The sequence below is a fragment of the Alosa pseudoharengus genome, unplaced genomic scaffold, assembly GCF_046254945.1.
Source record: "Alosa pseudoharengus isolate Yale_2024_CS ecotype anadromous, Long Island Sound unplaced genomic scaffold, YU_APseudo_1.1 YU_APseudo_1.1_scf_13, whole genome shotgun sequence".
Taxonomy (NCBI): domain Eukaryota; kingdom Metazoa; phylum Chordata; class Actinopteri; order Clupeiformes; family Clupeidae; genus Alosa; species Alosa pseudoharengus.
In genome coordinates this window covers 269,167-291,918 of record NW_027468598.1, presented here as the reverse complement: position 1 = coordinate 291,918, position 22,752 = coordinate 269,167, and the positions used below count along the sequence as shown (strand labels likewise).

Here is a 22,752-nt window from a genome sequence, read left to right as displayed (position 1 = left end):
CATGTACCTCAGACCCCATCGGGAGGACGCTCAAGAAATTTGGTGACATTTGACCTCTAGGGGGCACCGTAATTGACAAAAATGCATTTTGGCCAGTAGTTGATGATGCGCATTATTTTGCAATGGAAGTCAATGGCAGCCCATAGAACCGTCTGGTAAAAAGTTATACAATTTTGCACACTAATTGGGGACAGTCCAATAATTCATTTCACCAAGTTTCATGCCGGCACCTCAAGCGATATAGCGCCACCAACAGGCCAAAGTTAACTTTTGACCCGTTGACCCGAATGTCAAAATGAGGCATCATTGGAATCCTTGGGCCAAGCAGAGTTCAACACACCCTATGACGTAAATGTTTGACCTCTATGTTTAAATCACAGCAAGAGTGATCATATTTCAGTCGATCTTTTATTTTTGATGTGAAACTGATGACAGCAAGTTCCATCCAGTTCATTCTAATGCGTGGGTGGGGCGGGGTGGGACGGGCAGGGGCGATTGCGGCGGTGGGTTGGTTGGGGGAGGGGGCGGCAACACTCAGCCCTGGTTCAGCCCCACAAATTCAGTTATGTTTTGATGTGAAACTTGACCTTTTAACTCAGCCAATCTTGGGTTGTATGGCATGGAACTTGTTGTGACTGCTTAAGGCTACATGTCTGATGCAAGGGCATTGACTAACATGGCAAATCTGGCCTGCTGAACCTTCTGCTTGGCCCCCTCATTGCTGCTTGCAGCTATATTTTGTATTATCATTAAACAAGATAAAGGTCACTCCAAAATGTTTGAGTGTGCGTGTGTAATAATTAGTCCCTATTGCCTTATAAGCTACCTTATAATTACAATGTCAGCTTGCTTATCCCTTTACCTGCACTTTTAAAATTATTTCCATAAGCTACATCAAACCATTTTCAATCATCAGTTGCTGCCTGCCTTCTAAAACCTACTATTTTGTGATCTGAATCCATTATGTAACTCGTTAATGCTGCGGCTGAACGACAGTCTGAAACGCACACTTGGCGACATTGGATTTCACACACGTGTAAAAGAAAAGCTAACTTTTATGCACAAACTACGTTTTGCACAAGCTACGTTTGATACTTTTTCCTCTATGTCTAAATGTTCACTCCTCGCACGTCTAACTTACATTTTACAATGCAGGGACTGTAACTACAGATATACTAGTTATAAATACAGTAATCATTACTTTATTTAGGCAGAATAAGTTCGTTGTGGTTTCCAAGCTCATTAATGTTAACGTTAGCGGTCTTCCACTGATATTCATGGCATTAGCTAGCTTTGTGGTTAGCTAGTCTCTGATGAGCCATAATTTAGCAATGGATATAGTCATACTGCAAATTGTAAAACATACGCTTTCAAAATAACAGGCCGGGGAGAGATGGTACGTCTCACTGCTATAACTGTCACGCTATTAAAGAAATACATCTTCAGTCACATTGTCAAAAGTTAAAAGGACAAACAGTCAACTACACTGTGACCTGAGGAAGGCCGACAGGCCGAAACATTGTCACATTAAAGACTTATATGTGTAACTCGGGAGTGTGCGGCACTTCTCTCCTTTTGCAAGTGTTTTACTGGTTGCCAGCACCTCCTTTTCTTGTGTGCGTTTTGCACCTCCACTCAGTCAACTACACTGTAACAACGTAACGTAATTACTAGCTAATTCCGCTTCACTCTCGGCTTATTTAACAGCAGCAAAACTGGACATTGTTTTCACGAATTTTGTTATGCTTATTTGAGTTAAGAGAACTGATGGGGATGTTCTTTTAATTGTTATTCAAGCAATGTATGTCTCGTGACCAAATCACCATGAACACACTTCACTGATGATCTCACTCGCGGATAACTGGTTCTCTCTGCCCGACTCTGCCCGACTCTGCCTGACTCTGCCTGGATCAGCAGGTTGCAGGATGTGTGGCGCGTTATACACGAGTGTTGCCAGCAGAGACGGTGTAGAGTGCCCTCTGGTGGACAAACTATACAACGCCAACACTCATGACATGGTTGAAGGGTGTTTCGTCCGTTTTTATTTTATTTTGAAAATATTCATTTATCGGCCATTATAAATGCCGATACCGATAGTTTGGAAAATGCCTAATATCGGCCGATAACATCGGCCCGCCGATAAATCGGTCGGGCTCTAATTACTAGGTATCCCGATTGGAGTGCGCTTCTCTGTTTACTTTTAGGCGCAGTACTACTAACTGGGCCAAGTAAAATTCCGCTGCTGCTGCGAAATTAGTCCCTCAAAATGTAATGCGATCATTGAAATGCAAGGATAGAATAATGTTAGAAATAAAACTATCAACACAGACATTTACATCAATAGTCTGGCATTATCATTTATTTGCCTAGGGTGTACTGTGGAGTGGGTAAGATTGTTTTTAGTGGCAGGCTAACACATACTGATGACTTGCGCTAGCCTAGCACATGCAAACTCTGCAACTAGAAGGACTGGATGAAACATGTTGAAAACGGGTCTCCACTGATAAATATCACACTTGGAACAAACTTGGACGTGAGGTCCTATGCCCAAAATCGTGAAGCACCCCTTTAAACTGTACTCTATCAGGGTACCTGCGGAGTCTTAAAAGTATTACATTTCATTTTCCTAAATTAAGGCCTTAAAAAGTATTGAATTTCACCTCAAAGTCTGGAATTTTTTCACGGAGGTCTTAATTTTTCAAATGATCAGTAGATTTAGTCTAATATCCTCACGTAGCGTAAATCAGACAAGGATTAATGTTCTCCGTCGTACGACGGATTTCCGTCAATTTGATTTTAGAAATGTGATATTTGAGATCGATGCAGATCCGGTGAGAAAAAAAATAGGAGGGGGGGGTCTATCACCTTTTCTTTTCCTTTTTTTAAGGCAACTACAAATATTAGCTCCGATGAATGAATGTGTGTGATGGTAAATATTTAAAGACCTAATAGTGTTCTTGAGAACTTTCTGTGTCTCAATCAGAGACCGCTCAAGAAGATACGTCAGCCATGAGTTTCGCTTTGTTTATGTTGTAGCTACACGCTTGTCTCATTGGCCTGGGGCGGTTGCTTAAAAAAAAAAAGAACACGTCTGGAGGACGGTCAAAGTTGGATTATAGTGACACCATCGAGACAGCTGATGAGGTTGCCCAATCCGTTTAACTTTTTTGGATATGATATTGTGAGCTCTGTGCGAATTTGGAGGCTGTGTTCTTTCCGTGCATCAATGTAGAAAATTTCTTACTATCGCGAACTCTTGTCAGGGGAGGTCATTGATTTTGGGTGTCACCTATGACTTGAACAAATAGCCTGCTGCCACCCGATGTAGCCTACTATTATTGTTACAGTTTTTGATCAATGCAACTAACAGTATGTGTAAAGCGACGCAATATAAACCGTAGCCTATGCCTATCCCGTCTGTTTTCACAATTTGCGACGGAAGGTTTTGACTGAGCATGTTAACATAAAATAAAAATATCGCGAACTGTTGAGTAAGGGGGTCAGTCGTGTTTGTGACGCACAGACAGCCTTGTAGCCTATTTTGCTTAGGCCTCATTTTAACGACAGTAGGTTGTGAGCGTATGTTGACAAAAAATAACCATGCAATTAAAATAGTCAATTTAAAACTTTGCTATTATTAATGTATAGCACAAAACCATAACCAGTAGGCCTACCAGAACCTCGCATATTAGCGTCAGTAGGTTGTGTGCGTCTATTTGACAAGGCCACTAGTTGTCATGGATGCGTTGCTAAAGTCAAGTCAAGTTTATTTATATAGCGCATTTCATACACAGAGGTCATTCAATGTGCTTTACATAAACATCAATGTGCTTTACATAAACACCAATAAAGGAAGGCACAGGTGTCAAAAGTTACAAAATAAATGGAGATGGGCGGCTGTTGGAAACGGGGGAGAACTAACAAGCCATGGTGTAAAAAAATAAAGTGCCAGGGGTTTGCTTTTGCGCGGTTTGCTGCAAGAAAATTGTTCATGGATGCAATAGGAAAATGTTTTAGCACGCCAACAATCAGAAGACCGCCATAAGGTTAACGTTCTTGCACTTCAGGACATCTTCCCTACCTGGTGCAACTAGCCACCACGACAGAGATATGCTACGTTTATCTATGGCTGACCGTGTTTGCGCTCAGAAAGTAGGCTACGCATGTTCTTTCATATCGCAACACGATTGTCGTTATCAGATGCGCAGACCTCCTGCATGAGCGCACACAGTATTGCTGCTCATTGGAAAACTTGAGTTGTCTGTAAAACTCAAAATTACCATGTTTTCATTAAATGCAGATGAGGCAACAAATGGAAATATGAACAATATCTAGACTGTTCTGATTCATTACTTTGATGAGGAAATGTGAAGTCTTGCAAACTTGATTTTATAGATTTTACTTAGTGTTGAATTGCATATTAACAAGAAAAAAATCTCCCCTTTAAACACTTTTGGCCTGAAGTAATTAAATAAGTGTAAGTTAAAGCCTTTCTACAATATTGCTGCAGTAGAAAAGAACAGCAATGGCTAATCAGCAATGGTCAGGGATGGTACTGAAATATTGTTTTGTTCAACAGGAAAACTCAATCTTAATCAAGAACACTCTCAATTCGCCTTATTCACATGGCGGCCATTGGCGGCTAAAACGAGGCTACAGGGTACACAAACCATAGGATTGTTATGTTCTATGCATTCACCTGTAGGTGGCATTAATTACATAGTAACTTAGTACCCTGTAGCCTCGTTTTGGTGTTTATTTGGTGCTTTACTTTGCTGTTTGCATCTTTTTGTACATTAAAAACCAATAGGTCGCGACCGCAAAAGGGGTGCTATCTCTATAGGTAGATATGAACAACGTATGACTTATGGCCTGAAAAAAGTTCAGTCAAACGATTTTTTTTTTTCACTTTAATCCCTGAAATCAACTAGGTTCTATTCCGTGTAAATTTGTCCATGAAGCGGGACATTCAGTCACGTTACTACCGCGACAAAGCTTTGCGTTGCCACTGCACTGCTGTCATGTTCATGTTGGCATGTTCAAACACTTGTAAATAGTAATTATTTGAGGTTTAATCTTACCTGTAATATTATTTATTCTATCCGAATGGGTGCGATGTAGGTATTAAATTTCATCTGAAGTGGTATTAAAAAGGTCTTAAAAAGTCTTAAATTTAGGTCTGACAATTCTGGGGGTACCCTGTCTATTCATTTTAAGGCAATCCACCCTTTGAAGCTGGCTACATTATTGTCAATACAGAGAAAAATTAGATCAGTTTTGTGAACTGAATCTATTCTTCGTCCTTCTTATCACACCAACGCAATGACTTTGCCATAAGTGTTTAACCTGTGTACATTCTTGATCTCATTGTTATCTCTCATAATTATGTGAATTACTGACAGATTACTTTGGAAGGGAAATGATAGGGAAATTGTTCCCATCTCTCAAAGTGTGAGGTGCTGAGCCTAGCTATTTCAGTTTTTTAAGATGTACCCTAGTTTTGGAGAGATAAACAGTGTTTATCTTTAGTCTTTAATTGCACGGTTCTACGACATTAACATATTATGGTTGGACTTCACATATTTTACTGTTTGTAAACTTATTTTTCACATATTTTACTTTTTGTAAACTATTTTTACTGAATGTAAACTTATTTTGTATGTTTTTGATGAAAATTCTACAACTCTTGATATAGGTGGTAAAGGTGGAAGAGGGCGTGGTAGAAGTAAAGGAGGACGTGGCATAAACCGTGGCAGAGGAAGAAATAGAGGAAGAGGTCGTGGAAGTGATCAGGGAAATGATGAAGAAAACATTGGGGATATGGACATTGGAGTAAGCAAATACACTGCCCTTGAGTTCCCTGAGGCTTGCACAGGCCAACAAGTGAAGTCATTGTAAAAAATCATTTAATCTCCCAAACGTGGATTTTCACGTCATGATTCATGTAGAGTGGGAAATAATATATAATTTACACCTTGGAGACAGTAAATACTGTTTACCTATTGGCTGGCAGGGACATGTGTAATGTAGACCTGGTTAAAAGTTTAATTAGCATTCAATACTCTGGAAGCTTTGAATGGTAACTACAACCATAGTAAATAACATTTGACAATTAGCAAGTAAGTAGAACAGCTAGCATGTTAAGTGAAGGCTTGTAACAGCCAATGACATAATAATGGCCATTATCCCCTGCAGACAATAACTACTTTTTTTCTGATGGCTATTAAAAGTGGCTATTAATTCTGTATATTGGGACACCTATGAAGTAGATCTGGTAAAAAGTTTGTTAACCTTTCAATGCTTTTTTGAATGGTAATTATAACAACTATAGTAAACAACAGTTGATCTAGGAAGCAAGCTTCACAACAATGAAATCCGCTGTAACCAAGCTAACAACACACCGCTATTACTATCAGTAACTGAAGAAAGTAGTACAACAAGCTGATCAAGTCAGCTTCTTTTTAATTTGAAGCCACATTTTCCCTTTGTGTGCTGTAAATGCATGACTATTGCCTACATACATGAGTTGTAACCGGGGTATAAGCGAGATAACTGCCTTCGATGTGTCCCGATATAATAACTTGGTGGGAGTTCTTAGCCTCTGTCTTTTCCATTAATTCCGTATATAGGGACACCTCGTGGCTGTTATTCCTTGCATTATGTCTTTCCAGTGTTTCCCACAGAATTGGATTCAATTTGTGGCGCTAGCATAACATCGGGATTTTGCAAACATTCAGTGTCAGAGTCAATAAAATGAGCCCTTCAACGAAATTGACAAGCAGCTGTAAGTAGGCTAAGCATTCTAAATTCGACATCCAAACAGTATTCTAACGTTAGCTTTGAGATACTGCTTGATTTCATAACTTAACTTAGTTTAGTCTCTTCAATGTAGCCTACTATGTTGTGATAAGACCTTAGCAGAGTTCACTTCAATGCAGCAGTTTTGAACAAATTTGCGCAGCATGGTCACAATGCTAAGCGGATTTAATAGCAATTTAGCCAGACGTCTTCTATGCAATGCTTCTATGTGGCAACAACAATCCTTCAACAATCATGAATATTTTGTTAAATGCACATGCAGAGGAGTGGCAGCGGGCTACGAGAGAGAGCGGGGCGGGGCAAGGAAAGGCTGCGTGCGTAAAAAGCGCAGCTCAATGGCAATGCAAGGATTTAACCTTATATTTAAATTCAATTAAATTGTATTAAATTAAACATAGAATATTCATCTGTGGCGGCCGATTTTTATTTTGTGGCGCCCCGCCACAGATTAGTCAATGTATGGGAAACACTGCTTTCTAATGTAATGAAGCGGATAATGTAGTAACTTTTTGCCAAAAAAAGGAATAAGGTCATTGGTTGGTTACATTATTGGGCGAGTTAAAAAATCCTTTGAAAATGTCGTAACTGAGGCTGGAAATGTAATAATATACTAATATCACTATTTAATATCACCACGTAAATTAGAAGCTAGGTGGGCATGTAGTCCCACTAGACTGATAAGGTATATAAGCTTTGAGGCACATTGTCTGCATCCTAAGGGAAATCTGTCCATATAAATCTATATCATGTAAACACTAATTGCCGTATGTTTGTACAGAAATAAATGTATGATTTTCTACATAAAAAAAAAATATATATATATAGGCTATATGGCCTGATGAAAGTGGACAGCTAAGAGACATACTGACCAGGCTACCGAAGTTGTATGGAAGATCTGTTCCAAGAAAATCGGATAGACAATCAATCTGAACATTTGCATATGCACCAACCAGTGGAATATTCCACATTGCCAGCCTTCGCTGGGCCTAGCAAAAAAAAGCTGCTTAAGACTACCGTGGTCACTTATCTAAAATCTTCAGTAGTACGCTACGAATCCCATATTATTGGCCATGCCGACTATGAGGGCGGCGGAAAGTGAAAGTAAGGGGCTGCGATCCAGGCTATAGGAGGGCGAAGTAAAAAACTTTTACAAATAACAAATCCCAATTACCACTCCACTGCTGGAAGGGCTTTTGCTAAATGCATGAAATACAAGCCTTACAGTGAAAGACGGATAGGCTACCTTCTGATCCTATAACTAACAATAGAAATGGTTTATTTTAACACGGAGGAGAAGGATGCATTTGGCGCTTCAGTGCTGTAGCCTCGCTAAAATATTAGAGCGCTAGAATGTCCTAGTCGTAACAATAATAATTCATTAGGACTATATTTCACGTTCAATATAGGCTATAGACCTACTGCGAGATATGTACAAAAAGACAATTACACATTCACGTCACAATCAGAAAGAAGTCTTTTTGCAAGACAGTAGACTAATAAGTGATAACTGTTTGGCCTTTAAAGTAGGCTCAATTTCATTTCCAGGGAAAGACTGTTTATGTTTTAGCCTATGTTACAGCAGGAATTAGTGCCTGGATGATATCGTCCATCGGCACAACCCTACTACTAATGCCAACTGGATGAGTTGAAACTCCTCATTCAACACATGGGAAGGGTCACCATTTATTTTCTCAGCCAATTTAATAATGTTTGGATATTTTACCACTGCCTCTAAGTTCCAAGCACCTTGGCTTTAGGATCATGGACAGACTATTTTACCATTTATAGATGCTGTAGAGAAAGCTCAGAATAATTGACCTGTAGAACAAAAATAAGGCGTGCATACTTGTTCCAGTTGATCTTATTTTATTTATTTTTTTAATAGATGCTAATGAAATAACCTGAAGAGTAGCCTAATATCTTGCAGATGATGTATTTTAACTACATTTGTCACCATGAATTTATATAACTTAGGTAAATGATTCATGGACGAGAGCGTAAACATCAATAAAAATGTAAGATCAAAGGCATATTTCTGAATTTCTCAGACCCATCTAAGACATCTACTCCTATGAATCCTGGGATTTGAATTGTCAAACAATAGTAGTTTTGAGATTTTGCACAGTTACATGAATCAAATAAATATTTTTCCTTTTTTCTTGAAAGTGCTTAATTAATGTTGCATTAAGATTTCCTCTTATAATATGATCGATTGTTTCTGCAGGATAGTGGAGGAGGACCACGACGTGCTGACCAAGATAAGCATGGCCAAGAGAAGAAGGGGAAAGCAATTTGCAAATACTATATAGAGGGCCGCTGCACATGGGTACGTAATTTTATTCCCCTTATTTCTCTGACCTACATCTGGGCTACACTTGTCGAATTTGTGATATACAGTATAGTAGCAAGAAAAAGTAAGTGAGCCCTTTGGAATCATCTGTGTTAAGGTTAGGAATTACACGGTACACATTTTCGAACAAATGGTACGCCACCTACGGTTTGATACGCAAGTGTGAATGTGGCGTGATAGAAAATCACTGGTGTACCATCATTTGCAGCACTATTCTACACGTGTTCTGTCCCCTCCCACACACATTTAGGCTGCAAAGTAATTCCTGATTCCTTTGAAACAAATGGACATGGACACCCTATCTAGATCTCCACTGATAGTCTGACTTCCAGAGCAATTGAAAGCTACCAAAGTAGTACAAACTGTAGAAACCAGCACCATGTGTTATTCTACATACTTCTGTCAGTGCACTGAAATCACGTAGTGCGTGAATTTCAACAAGGTAGTGTTGTTTCCATGCAGACTAACTCCATGCACTTAGAGTAAATGACAGATCTCAGCATTTAGACATAAGATTGCTGGTGATGAGACCAAATCCAAGGGGGTGTTTATAGTTTTTTTATTTTTGTAATATTTTGTTTTTGATCTTAGCTTAGCGATTTCAATTGATATATGTGAAATATGAAATATTTTGCGTTGAGGTAGCACAAAATGACACTAAGGGCTCTATCTTGCACGTAGCGCAATTGACTTTATATACTGGCGTTTGAATCATTCCTATTTTGTATTGAACGCACAGCGGAATTTTCCCTTCACAGACGCAGGTCGTTAAATTAGGAAATGAACTTGCGCTTCTGGGGGCTGTTTAGCGAAAAGAGGAGGCATGTTCCGGCGCAAACGTTCCCTGGTGCTATTTTGCAGATACAGAAAACAATTCCGCCACTGACCAGGAAAAACCTAGTCTAAAGTCAGTGGCGGTTATTCAGATGCTATTTTAAGGGCGCATGCATGTCCACAGGGGCGCCGGCAAGAATGAATGAATATATGTACACCCATCTACAGACACCCCTGTGCACGCACTGAAACATTCAAAGCATTGATAATATTTGTCCGTTTCCCGGTTTCGTTTGTGTGTTGGTCACCTAAAAAGTAGCCTATATACAACATCCACATGCAATATCTTTACAACAACGCCTAATAACGACCTATTCATTTGGACAACTTTATACAGCCCTATAAAGGCTAAAGTTACCTTTATTTTTGTCCCAATTTACAGTTGTTTATGGCTTTAAACATTGTGTTAGCTTTAACAACAGCCTTTAATCATTATTCCAGCTGTAACGCTAATGTTTTGACAAGCACCACAATTTTGCCTACCTGAAATAACTCCTAGCTTTGCTGCCTCCATCCTTTGCTCCCTCCATCCTTTCGTTGTTTTCAAAAACGTTTTATATCCATGATGGCCTTGAAGTTAGTGTATTAGCTTAAATCAGTTTATTGTGTGCTGATAACCAGCAACCATAGATGGTAAAAGAAAGTAGCAAGCCTACAATTTCTGTAATTGCTGCGTCCGTGCATTGTTATGCTCTCTCCTGCTCAAACAAATGTTGTGCGTGCATTAAGTTGATTTTGATAACATGTTTACAAACTTTACAGAAAATATTGTAAATACTACTGTCATGCAGTTAATGGGACACTGTGCAGAGTTGGGAAGTTATAGTAGGTGAACTTGGTGTGAAGACTCATATAGAGGAAATTGTCTCATTGTTGAGTTGCCTGATGATAAGCACACCTGCTTGGCCATAATGTAGCGTGTGCACAAAGCACATACACTTTGATCCTCTCATATACACGGTCGGACGCATCAGTTCCCATTTCTGCAAATCATACATAATTACAAGGAAAAATACGAGGGATCATTGTGGTGTCCATGAAAATGTGAGAATATAAGCATAAATCTAGCGTACACGACATTTCCATGAATCATGGATGTGTTGATGACATAAATGAGGAAATATTAGAGGACTTAAGGAGACTTGATGTTGAACTGCATATGGCGATGCCATTTAACCCAAATGCCCAAGCAGCAGCACGGGAGAGGAGAGCTTATCTGACAGAAGAACATTGCAAAAATATCACCATGCATTCATAGTGATTCAGTTAGTGAGCCCAAAACATTGGAAAGTATGTCTTTGTGACATTTCTGTATTTACATTTTGTCAAAAAGAAAAATCAATAGCAAACTGTTCAGTCCTTGCTGTGAACCGCTCCTGGTTGTGCCTGACAAATCCGCCATCATAATAGCAATTCGCCATGGAACAAGCGCACCTGTTGTTAAAGGGAATGTGAGACGACGCTCTGATTGGTTTATTGCATGTTACGCCCAAACCACACCCATGAGTAATGTAGCTACTTCAGACCAACCCATTTTAGAGTTGCATTGGGCGCAACAGTCATTTATCCCGCCGGTAAAATAGCAACAGTGCCCAAAATTGCCCGCAAAGGTACTTGCGTTTCAGATCAGATGAGATGACAAAATTGTCCCCACCAATATTTTAGCGAACTCCTCTGTGCTATCTGGACCTTTCCAACGACCAGGGCGACAGTAAAAGAAACATTGTCGTTTGATTGGCTGAAACCGAAGGAGGTTTATCTGACACGCACAACAGCGTCAAAGCATAGCCTAAGGTCTACTTCACTTTGTGGTGACACTGTCAGAAAAGCGGAAAAGCAGAAAAGTTATCAAGGGTGTCTACCAATACATAACCCAAAAAAAGCCAGTGTAAAACATTTTAATATTCCCTTTGCCCTTCAGCATACACATTTTGCCCCTTTTTGTGCTCTGTAGATCAGCTATGCTACCAAAGAAGAAAAGGAACATTCAAAGCATTTTCATTATGCAGAGTCTAAGTAGGCAAAAGAGTAATACTTTGTTAATCGTTCGTGTTATTTTTTTTGTTAAATCACAAATCAGTTTTACAGTTACAAATCCTGATAAAAAGCCAGAGTAAAACATTTTAATATTCCCTTTGCCCTTCAGCATACACATTTTGCCCCTTTTTGTACAAGGATACAAGGAAGTTTATTGTCACATGCATATAGTTACTGGAAGTAAGAAATGCAGTGAAATTATGTCTGGTGTCAGCCTATTTGTGCATTAATGGGGGGGGGGGGTAAAAAGTGCAGTAGAAGAGGGGTTTAGTAGATTAAGTGGCAAGGGCTGCATAAAAAAGGTGGGGGAGGATTGGGATTGGGTGGGGGGCACCAACAAGGAGCACCAGGGGCTAGGAAAAACTCCCTTACCAAGGAAGAAACCTTGGGCAGATCCACGGCTCAAGGGGCTAACCCAACTGCCAGGGGTCTTGGTGTGTGTGTTGGGGGGATGACAGGGGAGATGGGATAGTGTGCTGTGTATGTGGGGAGAGGGCAGTGTGCAATATGTGTGTTGGAGAAGCTTCCTCATGAGACAATGTGCTGTGTATTGGGGGGGGGTGCAGTGTGCTGTAAGTATGTTGGGGATGTGTGTTGGAGAAGCTTCCTGATGAAATAATGTGCTGTGTATGTAGGGGGGGGGGGGGGGCAGGGACTTACTATTGCAAGCAGAGTACTGTATGTATGATGTATGTGAGTGATGACAGTGAAGATGTGTGTGTGGGCGGGAGGGGCATGGGCGGATTATGAACTTTCAGGCCCCTGGGCCCAGATATATTAAGGGCCCCTCACTTATTGTCGTATATGTGGGAGGGGGGGTTTGGGGGTCCTCCCCCAGAAATTTTTTCATTTGTTTGATGTGATTTCCTGTATTCTGGTGCATTTTGGGGATGGCCAATACTAAATTCAATCAGATTCATAGCCTACATCGTGATTTGTTGATATTGAGGCAATGATTCCATGCAAAGGCTTGGGCTTCAGGGCCCCCTGACCCCTTGGGCCCTGAAGCCAGAAAGGCTAGGCAATCAAGGACATGGGTAGATGGAGGAGAAATCAAAAATAATAAATAAAAAGTTCTATGGAGATGTGCAAAAGTGCTCTGTAGATCAGCTATGCTACCAAAGAAGAAAAGGAACATTCAAAGCATTTTCATTATGCAGAGTCTAAGTAGGCAAAAGAGTAATACTTTGTTAATCGTTCGTGTTATTTTTTTTGTTAAATCACAAATCAGTTTTACAGTTACAAATCCTGATACACACACAATACATATGAGACGCTTCTCATCCCTAAGGTGGTGCAAAAGTCTGTTCACCTGCAGAAAAGATTTGTAACTGTAGGACAACGTTTTGTGCGTAGAAAATTTATTGTACTTGTAGAATATTTTTGTAATGGTAAAATATTTGTAACTGTAGGATGATTTGTAGCTGTAAAACTCATCTGTACCCGTAGAATAGATCTCTAAGTGTAGGGTATATTTGTAATATTGACAATTACTTGTACAGGTCATTTTTACAGTTACAAATAATTTTCTACAATTTCAAAATGTGATGTACACATACAAAACATTTGATTGTGATATTCTTCCATATGAACTAATTCAGATAGTGTATACAACAGTACAGCAAACTAAACTAACACTGAAAGAGAGTCAAGCTTTCAGCGTCAAGCGTCACTGATTATGGTTGGCTGGTTGGGTTTGTGAGTTATACTGTTAGTGAGCCTTTAAAGAGGTATGGTGCTATGCTGACTTTTTGTCCAGGCTAAAGTGCAATGATTATGACAGTAGAGAAAACACTATACAAAATAAAAATACTTGACACTCAATTTAATTCTAATCTTTGAGGGCCTGGTTCTACCTCAATATCTGATTCCTTCTCCAATTCCGGCTCCATGGGTCTATCACTCTAGCTGGAGTGTGTTGTGAGTGGTCACTCACATGAGGGGGCACTAGATATCTTCTAAAATAGCCTGTATATTCCCCAGCCCAAATATATATGTTATTAACGTTGCATACTTTCTATGTTAATATCAGAGAACAAAATAAAATACCCTGTTCTGTATCTTTAACCAGTATGTTATTAAGCTAAATTTGTTCCATTTAATCATCCACGAATCTTCCTTTTTATTGACAGGGTGAGCACTGCAACTTCAGCCATGACATTGAACTACCCAAAAGGAAAGAGCTCTGCAAGTTTTACATCACTGGTTTCTGCGCCAGGGCAGAGAACTGCCCATATATGCATGATATCCTTTCTCTTGTGATTTTTTTTTATCTCATGATCATTATGATGATGGTTATTATTATTATGATTATTATTATTATCATCCAGTTGTTAAGTCTAAAGCCACAAGTTTTTTCCGGGTCCAACCACTCTTCGTCCAAAACGTTTACTAGCACAGCCAACCTGTTTTCACAACCTTCACCACCACCACTTTTTAAGTGAGGGTTTAAAAAGTCGCTTAACTCTAATAGAGTTATTAGTGTAGCTGTGCAGTCAGATATAATCAAGGCCAGACCTCCATGAAACATGAGGTTGAGGCAGAGGTGAGAAGTAGAATGTCCATTTTTATTGTAGATTACTCTGAACAGCAGGAACTGTCTTTCTTTTATTGTCTATAGACCTCTCCAGAATAAGTCCCGCCTCCGAAACATCCGTATCCACCCAACTTCCGGTCGTCATATGTCTATGGGAAATAACCCACGTACATCGGAACTAGCTCCCGGTTAGCATTAATAATCATTTACTACTTTAACGGCACCGACAATCAAAAAATCCAGTGGAAACTAAATGGAAGAAGGGTGTAGGCCAATCGGCCCACCATTTTTTTCTACTTTGCCACCTATAGATGTTTGACAGGTATGATATTTCGAAACGCCATGTTATTTCCCATAGACATTCGACGCCCGGAAGTTGGGTGGACACGGCTGTTTCGAAGGTCTATGGCAAAAATGAGCAGTTCTGGGCTTAGTTGGACCCGGAAACAGAATTGTCGGCACATTATTGCATCACAACTTTAACAACCGTATTGTTACAGTGACACTTATTGTGATTAAAAAGTCAGTGTCTGTAAGGTCCTTAACTTATTAGCACGTGACTTTCCTTGCAAGCTGTTTCATACCACCGGAAATTGTGTGAATGGGGATGAATGTATGTTTTCTCACAAGCCCTTGACAGAAGATACTCAAGAGTTGTTGGACAAGGTGATTTTCTATAATCATGTTAAGAAAACATCAGATCATCACATTACCTATTCATTATTCATAGGTTCTCTCTTTTGTTTTTTTCTGAAGATGCTAGCAGAAGATGCTGAGGCTGGTGCTGAGGATGAAAAAGAGGTAGAGGAGCTGAAGAAGCAGGGTATTAACCCTTTACCAAAACCCCCACCAGGGGTGGGCCTTCTCCCAACACCACCAAGACCAGTCTCTGCTGATTGTGCTGGCCCTGTGGACTTTGGGTTGACTGGACCGTCTTCGACCAATATGCCTCATAATGCCCCACAAGGAAGTCTTTTGGCTTCTGGAACTGGCCCCTGCCCTGGACCTCCACCTCCTTGTCCAGATAGTAACCCATTTCAAGGGCCTCCAAATTCTGGCACACCACCTCAGCCACCCTTGGGCCAGCCACCACCTTGTCAAGGAGCTACAGGGAAAAAGATTCCATCTTTATTTGAGATTGTTGTGCAGCCCACAGGACAGCTGGCTCAGAAACTTGGTGTCAGGTCTGCCTTCATTGTCTCTTGTTTCTAGCAGTGATGCCACATTTTTTAAATAACTAAACACCATTTTTAAAAATCCATTCCTGTTGATAACCTGATAAAGGTTTCTACCTTAATGTTGTGTAAATTAGTTGGAATTGAAATAGGGGGGTGTGTGATGTCTATTGTCTACAATAATAACGTAATTCTAGTTTTAAGGATGTGCAAGCTTGTCATGCTAAGAATAGACAGAGTTAGATGGTCATCACTGGTCGGTTTGCATGTTACTGTAGCACAGTTGTTTGTTTAAGCCGACTGCAGCACTAGCTGTATTGACAGTGTTGATGCTTTCATCACTAATTCACCAATTAAGATTCATTAGCCGAGGTGAACAATTGTCCTCCGTAGTCTGTTATCTTCAGTCCCTGCCACATATTGTGGTTGTTGTGGTTACATAAATATGTCTCCATTTTGTCTGTACCACGTTTTTGATGCTTTCACAGCTAAGATGCTGTCTCTGCTTTTAGAGCCTCCTGGATTTTTCTATCAACCCATTGTTTCTGATTAAGGTAACCATAGGGATGATATCATTAGTCAGCAGTGAAAGGAAACTTGTCAACATTTCCGAGGACTCATTTATGTTATCAGAGCTTATGCTGAACATGTCCCAGTCTACATCATTCAGCACATCTTGCAATATTGCCTTTGATTGGGGCGGTGCAATACCTGACCTCTTTCAAAGCCAGAACTTCCTGTCTCAGCCTTTGTTTACATTTTCGAAGTAGAAAGATGGCAGCATGGTAAGATGGGCCAGATGATGGATAGATAGATAGATAGATAGATAGATAGATAGATAGATAGATACTTTATTGATCCCCAAGGGGAAATTCAAGGTCTCAGTAGCATACAAACATCACACACAACATTCACTAACAGTAGAAAAAGTAATAAAAGTATATAATATAAAAAACACAACTAAGCAATAAGGACAGTAGAAGATAAAGAATATACCAAAATACAAGTTATACTAAATAACACTAAATCTAAATCAAGTCTAAAACAGTATCCACATAGTGTGCTTAGGGGTGATTAAGCATGTTTTCATTGCTGGTTGCAGGGCTTAAAGAATTTTGACACCGTGCTAGATCTCCAGTGTGCAGAGTATGGCTGTGAGAAAAAAAACACATAACAATTACGCCATAACTTGAAGAACAATATTATCTTAACAAAAAAAAGACCACTTAGATCACTTTATATTGAGGTAGTTCAAATCCATATTTTTGTTTCCGTTTCCTTTAATCTTGTAAATTACTGCCCGCTATGGCCACTGTAGGCTATTGTATAGGCAAGCTAGCCTTTCACTTTCACTTCCATAATTTCTGCTATTATGGTGGGCATGTCCATGTTCCGTTGACAAAAGCTGTTCACACATGTGTATTGTGTGTAATTATCCTTAACATTAGAAAACCCAATGGATTTCTGGGTGTTTCCCCCTAACTAAAAAGTACAACTATATGGACAACGATAACGTACGAGTGAGAGAGAGGACCGAACAACACCCGTTAGCACTGGCTTGTGAATAAGTTGGTTAACAAAGTAAGACACCTTTCAGATTTTGTAATTTTTCCTGTGAGCTAAAAACCATTAAACTAGAAATGCAATTCCAAGGAATTACCAGTGCATGAAAATGCTAAAGTTGTGATGTAAAATATAATATATAGTTAAAACAGATAATACAGAGATGGTTACTACAGTGATGCTAGGATAGACATGGTGGTTGCATATCTTAATAAAAGTTGATAGTTTAAAAGTAGACTGTTTAAAAGCTGAATGTAGATAGTTTAAAGGTTGTTGATAGACAGTAGATAGTTTAAAAGTTGTTGATAGACAGCTAGTTTAATAGATAGTTTAATGATAGTTTAAAAGTAGACCGTTTAAAAGTTGAAGGTAATAGTTTAAAAGTTGTTGACAGACTGGAAGGTTAATGAATGTTGATATTCAAATAGTTTAATGACTGTGTATAGGTAGATATTTGACGATAAATGAGAAAGTTGGAATGGCTCTAATGTTTGCTAGCAGTTATGCTAAGATTTTTAACTATGCTAACCATGTTACTTAGCTAATGTTTTATAGCAGTGCTAGCAATGCTAACCATGCTACTTAGCTAACGTTTTCTAGCAGTTTAATGAATGTTGATATTCAAATAGTTTAATGGCTGTGTATAGGTAGATATTTGACGATAACTGAAAGTTGGAAATGGCTCTAATGTTTGCTAGCAGTTATGCTAAGATTTTTAACTATGCTAACCATGTTACTTAGCTAACTTAGCTAACGTTTTCTAGCAGTTTTGCTAAACATGCTAACTATGTTAGCAATGCTAACTATGTTAGCAATGCTAACTACGCTAACCATGTGACTTAGCTAACCTAGTGACTTAGCTAACCTAGCTAATCATTTTTAGTTGTTATGTTAACTATGCTAATTAGCATGCTAACAATGTTAACATGCTAACTATATTAACCACGTGACTTACCTAACCTAGCTAATCATTTTTAGCAGTTTTGCTAAAAATGCTAACAATGTTAGCAATGTTAACATGCTATGTTAACCACACTAACTAGCTACAGTGGGTAGGAGTCATAGTTGATGACAAGTGTTGACATAGTTGATGACAAGTTAAAAGTTGTTGATAGACAGCTAGTTTAATAGATAGTTTAATAATGGTTTAAAAGTAGACTGTTTAAAAGTTGAATATATATAGTTTAAAAGTTTAAAAGTTGAATGTAGATAGTTTAAAAGTTGTTGATAGACAGCTAGTTTAATAGATAGATAGTTTAATGATAGTTTAAAAGTAGACCGTTTAAAAGTTGAATGTAAAAAGTTCAGTAGTTTAATGGGTTACATTGTTTAACAGTGGATTATTGTAGTGAGGACTTTTATTTTGAAACAGTTTTGGGCAGAGGAAACAGTTGAATAGGATGTGTAGTCTTAATTGACCCAGATTGTATGCTTAAAGCCTGAGGCTGCAGGTGGCCTGAACACCTGCCATAGGATTCTAATTGCTTAATGGCCGTATTATGATGTCATAATAGGCAATGTTAAGTCTATGGGGATTTTTAAAAAGTTTTTCTTTAATAGTTTAAAAAGTATAAAAGTTTCAAAGTTGAAAAGACATAGCAGCTTCGTCCGTTTGAATACCTACGTTACAAAGTTTGAATGAAGTTTCTAAGTTAAACTGTTCAAGAGAAATAGCGTACGGAAAAAGTGGTAAGCGGAATAATAATAATAAGAAGTTGTTGCCTAGGAAGAACAGTACAGTGCATTTTCATGCACTGTAATAAGAAGTTGCCTAGGAAGAACAGTACAGTGCATTTTCATGCACTGTAATTAAGTTGCCTTAGTAACAGACTATATCAGCAGTAACAGACTATATCAGCAGTAGTGGTTGAGAATATACTCATTGTCGACTGATGGTTCTCTAGGAATTCATGTCAGGTTAGAGTTGAAAGACCAGCTGAGGGAGGAGTGGTGGTTAGTAAACTCTTTGGACATTTCTTGTGTGATAAAAATTCACTTTTATCCAGATCTGTTGAGTTATTTTAGAAAGTAATGCATAGCAGTGCTACCTGGCTGTGAGGGTGATGTGCCGTGACAAATAAACTGCTAACACGCCATCCTTTCTTACTCACATTAAATCCTTATTCTAATTTCCTGAAACAAAATTAAATTCCAAGATCAACAGCAGAGGTGTGAGCCTGGCCTACTCGTAAATGTGTCTCCTTATGTTTACTCTTATTAGGCTATTGTCAGAGCAGGGGCATGGTTGTCATCAGTTTTACTTGCCTAAAACCAAAGCACACAGTCGGAGCACACACAGCTGAACAAATTGCTACTGAAGTTCAAGATGGCACCTAGTTTATTACAACCTCATTTTTGATTATGTGCGTAAAATTAACTATGGAAATGATTAAAGTAGTGTTCATAACTATAGTTGAGCTGAATGTTCTGTTAGGCAGCATTAAAAAACGGGGTTTAAGCATAACTGACGGATAGCAGGCCTATAGCCTATATTGTTTAGCCTACGTGGGTTCAATTTGTTCCTGCTCATTGTCAAAACTCAAAATTGAACGCATGACAGAGGAAGAGGGCACGAGACTAGGCCTACTTCAGTTGTTATTCAGAACCAAGAAACTGACATCAGGAGTCTTTATCAGGTGTGTGTGCTCCTTTTGTGAGACAGAAAGAAAAACTGAATAGGCTATCCCTCCTGCATGCGGGCGGGAGTGGGACATCATGTTACAGATGCGGGCGGGAGCGGGACTAAAAATGACACATTAATGCAGGAGCGGGACAGAATATTGCGGGAGCGGGCAGGACCTCTAGTCCAGGTTCTTGGACAGCATAATAATTTGTAAATTTTTATGGATGATAGATTATAATAAAGTTATACTGTTAGTGAGCTCTAAAGGGGTAAGGTTAAGATAACATTGTGTTTAAGCTGAAGTGCTACGATTATGACAGTAGAGAAAATATACAAAATAACAATAATTGACACTCAGAAACATTTTATTCCAATCTTTGAGGGATTGGTTCTTCCTTAGTGTCTGATCCCCCCTCCGATTCTGGCCCAAACATGTACAACACAATGTGTATGGGCTCCATGGATCCATCTCCAGTAAACGCTCTGGAGCACAACATGAGTAGGAGATTCTGGTAGAAACTGCAGCCTGTGTGAGTAGTCACTGGCTGCAAGGCAATTAATTATTCGTGTCGATGCTAGAAAACCATTAGAAGGCGCTTGATATCTGCATAAATGGACCGTTTTATTCCCAAACCTAATTACAAGATAACATCTGAGCATTTTTTGACAGAATAAAGTTGCATACCTTCTATGTTACCATGATTGTTGATATCTCACACCCCTAGATTAAAGACATCTGCTAAATAAATGACCATAATCATGTTTTGATTTTTCGTTTGTTTCAGGGGTCAAGGCCCTAGCGCAGGTGTCCCCTCTGGCCCTTCGGGTGTAACCCAGGTAGGTCCACTACCTCGATTCTCAGCTCCTCCACCAACTGGACATATAGGGCCAAATCCAAGTGGAATGATCCCACCTGGCCCTGTGGACATGTCCTCAGGAGGTAATCCCAACCAAGGAGTGCCATCTGTGATATCCAGTTTTGGACCTGGGGAGGGATCACCTCATCAGGGGATGACTCATCAAATGCCTGCACCTACTGGAGGCAATTTCTATGATGGTTTCTTTCATCAACAACTGGGAATGGAAAGTGGAGACAATGGTACTTTTTTATTATACATACATGTTAGTGTTGTTAGAAGTGTTGTGGCCATGATCTATCTTAAAGTTTTCCTTAGTCACTTTGGTGCATTTTTCAGATCAGAATCATCTAGTTACTTGTGCCCAACAGCAATTTATCAATGCTTCGAATGAACAAGTCCTTCCATACATCCATGCAATTGCTTATGTACAGTACAATCAATTACTTATGTCATTATAAGTGCTGAACCAGTTCTCATAATCTGTAAAGAATAATTTTGCCAGTTCTATTACACTTTTTTGGAAAGACCTGCTGTACTGTGATTCCAGTTCATCCATTGTCATTGTTACGCTAGAGACACCGCTTATGTCAAGCCACCTTTATTTTTGTAGCGCATTTTTGTATGCACAGAGTGCAACCCAAAGCGCTCCACATACAAGACATTAACACACAAGACAAAAGATGTCGGATGGAGTGGAATTTGAAGGTGTGGACCCTCTCGACACTAGTCCCTTCTATGAGGGGTGGCGGTGGGTCCATCTGCCGCTTCCTCCTAAAGTCCAGGATCAGCTCTTTGGTCTTTGATGTGTTGAGCTCTCCTGACCACCACGCTAAAGATAAATTTTCCTTGAACATTAACCCTTAGAACCCGATTGACGCAAAGTGTGTCAAAAAAAACACACCCTTTCTTCTCTGTTACATTGCTACGGATCTGTTCATCACAGCGAGATGAACCTTTATTGCATGACAGAGCAGAAGTGGGGCTTTCCAAAGAGACTACACACTTGTCTGTACGATCAAGTATTCAAATTTTAAAAAATCATGAAATTAAATCAAATTGCATCATATTTACAGTCTATACTTCTCTGCGTTCACCTGCGCACCCATTACTCTCGTGAACCCGTGATCGCATAGATATGGCAAGCATATCAGATGAAAGAGGAGACACAGGGCTATCCATTGGTACCATGTATATCGATCCTTCTGGCTTATATAAACAGACGAAGTGACTGCAAAATAATAACGTCATGTACACAAACCAACACTGCACACCCATTACTCTCGTTTGAATTACTCGCGGACCCGTGATCGGATAGATATGCCACGCATGTCAGATGAAAGAGGAGACTCAGAGCTATCATTTGATACCAAGTACATCCTTCTGGGTTAAAAAACAAACGAAGTGACAGCAAAATAATAACTTCATATTGCTGGACTTACCCCACGTTTTTGTCTGTTTTTGTGGCAAAGCATGTTTATAATCCAACGCTATCCTGTGTTTCTCTATGGCAAAGCATGTTCATAATCCGGTTTTGAGATCCTAGCAAATTCCTGCATGGCATCCAATTCAAGGCTCACATTGCATCCCAATTTGTTCAACAAAGAAACACCTTTTTTGCCTTTACTTTGTTCATGACAATGCAGTAAAAAGTTGAGAATCATTGTGAGTGCATACACCATAGGCAGGCAGGCTTACACGCAACCTTGGGTCAAGTCAGGTCAGATCAGTTTGTGTCACAGATATGGAGCGCAGAAAGGTCATTTTTCATCGCTAAAGAAAAAATGGCATTTATTTCCGTAAATCACACACCATATATTTCTGTAAATTGCTCAGCCCCAGAGTATCCCTCCAACATGGCAATTATATTGTCTGTTTCAGAACAGTCTGTCCTACACACACATGAAATGCATGTAGAGCTATGAGCTTGCTGTGGTTAGGGATGTAACGATTACCGG

The 22,752-nt window shown here is 39.4% G+C and overlaps 1 protein-coding gene across 1 annotated transcript in view; it reads left to right on the top strand.

The window, feature by feature from the left end:
• The window catches only part of zc3h4 (zinc finger CCCH-type containing 4), a 130,379-nt gene that overhangs the window by 96,096 nt on the left and 11,531 nt on the right, over window positions 1-22,752 (top strand). Inside the window, exons 7-12 of the mRNA XM_076281798.1 lie at window positions 5,696-5,832; window positions 9,044-9,145; window positions 14,173-14,284; window positions 15,133-15,242; window positions 15,333-15,760; window positions 20,723-21,036. Coding sequence (XP_076137913.1) covers window positions 5,696-5,832; window positions 9,044-9,145; window positions 14,173-14,284; window positions 15,133-15,242; window positions 15,333-15,760; window positions 20,723-21,036 — 1,203 coding nt within the window. The remainder of the gene's footprint in view (window positions 1-5,695; window positions 5,833-9,043; window positions 9,146-14,172; window positions 14,285-15,132; window positions 15,243-15,332; window positions 15,761-20,722; window positions 21,037-22,752) is intronic.